The following is a 5,374-nucleotide window of genomic DNA, read 5'->3' as shown; positions in this document are numbered from 1 at the left end:
AGGATCTTTTGCCCCTTCCTGCTGTATGGCCCTTCCAGGAATGGCCAATAAGCAAAGATGTTGGATGATAATTTTTCTGAGCATCACTGAGGCAAGACGCCAGATTTTATGGGCCACTAGACAGATCCAATATAGCAAATCCTGTGTTCCACTGTGGATTCTGAGACCAAATTATCAATTAATGTGAAGCATTAAAAAAAATCCAAATCCCTTTTAGTTCCCTGCAGTCATTAGTGACAAGATACAATATCTATAGCTCAAATGCTTTGCCAGCATCCCCTGGCAGCAAGGCAGAAACTTCACTCCTTTTTTTTTCCCCCCAACATATGTAAAAAACCCATATGAGATCAGTGGTTTTAACAGTCAAATTCAGCTGCCTCTACGTATTTACTTAGATGGAGAAATAAATCAGGTTTGGGTTACTCTCYGGGTTAGTTATTTGTTATTGGAATAAATGCATGGTAAAAGATCTGACAGAGGAGGATGTTTCCCTTTCAGCTCTGTGTTTGAGGTGGAATTTGCTTTGTTCTGCACTCTGCTATATTGATGTTTTTTTTTTTCTCCCACTGCTGGATGACTTCATTTGCTCTGCTTCTTTGCAGCGTCCRTTCCTCTGCCACAGCTGGCTTTAGGATGCAGCTTTGTGCACAAACTTCTCTTTTGTTTTCCCCTAACTGCAGCKCTGTAATGCAGAGGCAATTGAAACAACCAGCATGGAACAATTTTCTAAGCCTTTTTCCCCCACATTTCCTAYCTCAGCTTTTTGGGAAGGGAGGTGAGTCGTCCACGGGGTGATTCCCCAAGCAGAATGAGCTGCCTGAGATTCAGCAGCTCAGTTTCCACTGCTGGTGCAGGGTGGGAAGGTGCCCAGGGCACTGAGCAGCTGGACACACCCTGAGCCCATATTTTGGGTATTCCCCAGGATATCTCAGCCTGAATTCCTCAGTGGCACAGACAGGAGTGTACCCCCAAACCRTGATCACCAGCTGCCCTTCCATCTTGGGATTTTGTCCCATGGACATCTCACTTTGCTCACTGAGATTCCTACCCTTTTCCTCTCTCCCATTCCCCAAATCTTTCCTATTTTGAGCAGAGGCAAATGTAGTGCTGTGTTTTCCTCCCCAGACTTTCTCTTCCCTCTTCCCCTTTCTGAACTTGAGTTTCCTGCATTCTGGCAGGTTGAAGCTCTGGGATCAGGTATTTTCTTCCCCAGCCTGTGACAGTACTGATGGGAGAAAGAATTTTGGGCAAGTGTAGGATGGTGTGTGAGGTGCTTCACTGGGACATTTGGCCAACAATACCCTTAACTCTGGCTGGCCTGAGCTTACTTCAGTAAAGACATCCAGCCTGGGTTTTATTCTGCTGGCAGGGGCAGAAAAATCCCTGCACCATGCCCTGGAGTGCTGACAGAGGGCAAGAAGCAGGATGCTGAAGTACCAGAATCAGAGGAGCTGCTCAAGCACCCTAAAACTTYTCTTGTGTGGAGAGGAATTCTGGGGATTGACATTGTGTGCCAGCACTCTSTGTGGCCTCACAGACCCAGGGGAAATTTCAGGAGGCTGAGTCCCCCTTGGCTCTTGCCCAGTTTGCCCAGTTTGCCCTCTGTGATGCCGTGGGGTGCCAGGAGGTGCCCACAGGGACCCAGCATTGGGATGTTGCAACCAGAGAAAGACTTTTGGTTCAGTTAAAGACACACCCTTTCCCTTCTTGCCCCTTTGCTTCATCCCCCCCATCCCTCCCTCCCTCTCTCACCCTTCCCTTCTCTTTTGTTTGTCTCCTTCCCTTGTTTTCACCCGGTCACTGTCAGGAAGGGCCGCGTCCCAAGGGCCAGTTCAGCGCGGCGTGGCAGCGACAGAGACTGGCACCGTCAGCAGCGGCAACAGTGAGTGCATCCCGACCCCTGGGGCAGCTGGAAACGGGGGATTGGAGCTGCTGGGGCATGGAAGGACACCTGGGGCCCAGTGGCTTTGGGAATAGRTCGGGTTTGGTGCGTTTGGCAGCGAGGGGGCTCCTCCTGTGTGTGATGGCACTGAGCACGTTTCTGCACGGCCGCTCTCTGGATGGTGACACACCACGGGATGGAGCAGAAATAAATCCTCAGGGCCAGCTCGCTCTGTGGCTGTCCAGGCTGTGTCTGCAGCAGGGGACAGTGTGGGCTGTCTGTGCTCTCTGATGGCAGCGGGTGCAGCGTGGTTTGTCTCTGTGCAGCTGAACTGCCCCGTGTCCCCAAACAGGGTGGCATTGGCGCTCACTGGGACCTTCCCTGAGCTGTGCTGTCCCCTCAGCAGCTGTTTGGACAGTCAGATCGGCGTGGACAGACCATCTGAGTGGTTGGAGTGTCGCATGCCAGCCCTGATGCCTTTGGTGTGCTGGTCTGGGCACTCTCCTGGTGTCTGGAGACCGAGTGGGTGCAGCCAGCACTGCAGGGGACAGGCACAGGGGACAGGCACMGGGGACAGGCACRGGGGCTGCTGTGAGCTCAGAGCTCTATCAATGGTGTTCTGCTCAGCTGAAGGGAGCAGAGGAGTTGGGTTTTGCCAGGCTGTGGCTGATGGAGCTGGGTGAGCCCCTGAGGGCTGTGACCCCTCTGTTCACCCTCCCCTCCCTCGCTGCACAGGGCACAGCCAGCATCCCCTGGTGCTCACTGCAGTGTCCCCAGCTGTCACCAGCCTCCTCCAGGGACCTCCTCCAGGACCCTGAGACCAGAGCAAACACCCARCTCTGTTGTCCTGTTGTCCTCTGTGATTTTTCTGCTGGCACACAAGGAAATGCTCTGTTGATCCAGAAAGTTGGGGAGTCTTTGCTTGGGTCCASTTTGGAAGTGGACAGAGCCAATCCACCCTAAGACACCGTGCAGAGCAGTTTTGAYCCCTGATAGGTTAAGGCAAGAAGGCAATGGCTTCCACACTTTATTTCCCAACAGCTTCCCTGTGCCAGCAGGCCCGGAGGGATGGGCATAAATATTTGCAAAGAAGGCATGGCTGGGAMAAATTACCTGGGTCCAATTTGTGAGGGGAGATTTGCTCCTGGCCAGGTGATGCAGGACGAGCTGTCCCATCACYCAGTGCCAGGACTGCTCCTCCTGCCCCAGGAAATGCCCACAGCAGCTGAGTGCATCTTGCAAATCCTTCCTGAGGTCTGTAACACCTCTGGTACCCTCTGACTGCTGCCAGAACCACGTGGGAGTGACTTTAGATAGTGCTGATTTTGCAGGGGATATGTCAGCAGATAAGATTTGCCACCAAAAGGTGATTTTGTTACGCTTATACCTTTCTGAGCCAAAATTGAATTGTGGGGTGTGGATGGGAATTTAGTTCTAAGCGCTGATGTAATTTTGTATCCTTGGCCCTGAAGGCAGTTTTTAAAAAAATTATTTCCCCCCATGCCCTGACACTATTTTGTTGCCTTTGAATCATGTCCTGGTGACAGAACAAATACTGGGCTTGACCTTTGCGATGTGACATAATAATATGTGACTTCTTTATGGCTCTTTTCATTCAAAACGCTTGGCACGCTGTGAATCTGATCCTGCAGCCCCTGGGGCTGGCACTCAGTGCTCTGAGCAGTCCCTGGGGAAGCCAGAGGAGCAGGGAAGTGCTGCACCTGGCATTGCTTGCAGGATCAGGCCCTTCACATCTGTGAAAAACCACATTTTGGGCAGAGAAAGCCTTACCCTGCTCATTTATCGTTTTTATTCACTATCAGAATGCCGTGCCCAGCACTAACAGCCTCCTCTGGGCTGCAGTGCCATGGCAGGTGMTGCTGGGGCAGTGTTTGTAGCTATTATCTACCACCCTGTTGCTTTTTTATTAATTTTTTTTTTCAGCTCTAAAAGCCCGTTAATTAATAAACTCCTTTAGCTTATCCTGCGCCATTTGATCCTGCAGAAATCACAGCATTTTATCTTATTAGCAAGTAGGAATTAAAGAATTAAAACTACTCAGGGGGGGGAAAAAAAACCATAATCACTTTCCCTGGGCATCACTTCTGAAAAAAAAAAAAAAAAAACAAACAAAAAACCCTTTCACTGAACCCTCAGAACCCCCAAGCTCAGCCCCCAGGGTTTGACAAAGAATGGGAATCCCAGATCTGTGAATGCTTGGGCTGAAAATCATTTTGTGCTCTGCTGTTCCTGTTTTGAAAGGGAGAGCAGAGCCAGGTGCAGGGAGAAGGGTCCAGCAGTGAGATCCCAGACATGGRCTGGGCTGCAGGTCCCTTCCCTGCTGCTCCTGTCCTCTGCCCCAGCTCAGAAAAATGGTTTAATTCTCCTGTGCCTCAGTTTGGCATTGTTAAAGGGTGATGATCCCTGTTTGTGCTCACCACGGAGATTCACATGAAAATAAGATTGCAAGGGGCAATCTTATTACGGTGTTGGGAAACAGGTAAGTGCCTTAGGAATATGTAGGGAGTGTGTGAGCTGAGACTTTTGAGGTATCATTTCACAGAGAGTGAATTTKGGGAGTCCTCAGTAGCTGGAAATGCAAAGAGGGAAACAGGTAGGATCCTTGAACCCACCTCAAGATGGGTGGAACAGGAAAGAGAACAGTTCCACCCTCTTGTTGATGGGAATTGGTTAAATTTGGGGATGGAGACCCCCAAACCATCAGCAGGCACCACTGCCTTCAGCAGAGCACTGCATCCCCACCATACCCTCAAAAAACCCTTTGAAAAACRACTTCATTAGGAGTAAAGAGATCTGGAAAGGATTCCCTGGATCATCAAACCCAATCCCCTGTTGCATCAATCACATCAGATTTATCCTTTTCATAATCAAGCACCACCATTAAATCTGCTCCTGAGGGGAAGGAGACAGTCCCAGAGTCTCATTGCTTTAAATCGTAACTGCTCCTGATTTCCAGGCCCTGCTTAGTCACRGCCCTTTTGTTTAACAGCAGGCACCTGGCGTGGAAGCGAGAAATTTAACACATTTTTATTGAAATAACCACCCCAGAAATCCCATCCACAAAAAAAAAATAATGCTGAGGCTGCAGAAAGAGAACGTGCAAGGTCAGGAAATGATAATGGGGAGGCCTGAGTTTGCTCTTGCCTCTGCCTGGTAGTKCAAACTTTATGTATAATCAAATTTTATGTAATCACCGTGTGATCCAGGTGAGGAGCAAGGCGAGAGCACTCTCAGAACAAAAAAAACTCTGCTGCTGTTCTTCACCATCACATTGGCTGTGTAACCTCTGTCTCTCTGGCCAGGTGTAGCTGATGCTGAGCTAAACATTTGGCTGTTTTATTCCTTTTGCTGACAGGCTTTTCCGTGCCATTTATAGTGTCACTGCATGAGCCATTACCTGTGCAGCTTTTTGAGCAGTGAGTCTGTAGAACCATGGGATGGTTTGGATTGAAAAGGACATTAAAAATCATC

At 49.6% G+C, this 5,374-nt stretch overlaps 1 protein-coding gene across 2 annotated transcripts in view; it reads left to right on the top strand.

Annotated features, from left to right (window-relative positions):
• NTRK3 (neurotrophic receptor tyrosine kinase 3) overlaps positions 1-5,374 on the top strand; it is a 199,549-nt gene that overhangs the window by 177,096 nt on the left and 17,079 nt on the right. Inside the window, exon 16 of one of the 2 annotated variants that reach the window (XM_057365814.1) lies at positions 1,808-1,882. The exons of the other annotated variant lie outside the window; for it this stretch is intronic. Within the exon in view, the coding sequence (XP_057221797.1) occupies positions 1,808-1,882 (75 nt within the window). The remainder of the gene's footprint in view (positions 1-1,807; positions 1,883-5,374) is intronic. 2 annotated transcript variants of the gene reach the window in all.

The sequence above is a fragment of the Malurus melanocephalus genome, unplaced genomic scaffold (assembly GCF_030028575.1).
Source record: "Malurus melanocephalus ecotype Western Australia unplaced genomic scaffold, MMel_1.1 scaffold_58, whole genome shotgun sequence".
Classification (NCBI taxonomy): Eukaryota; Metazoa; Chordata; class Aves; order Passeriformes; family Maluridae; genus Malurus; species Malurus melanocephalus.
This window is presented reverse-complemented; position numbering and strand designations above follow the sequence as displayed.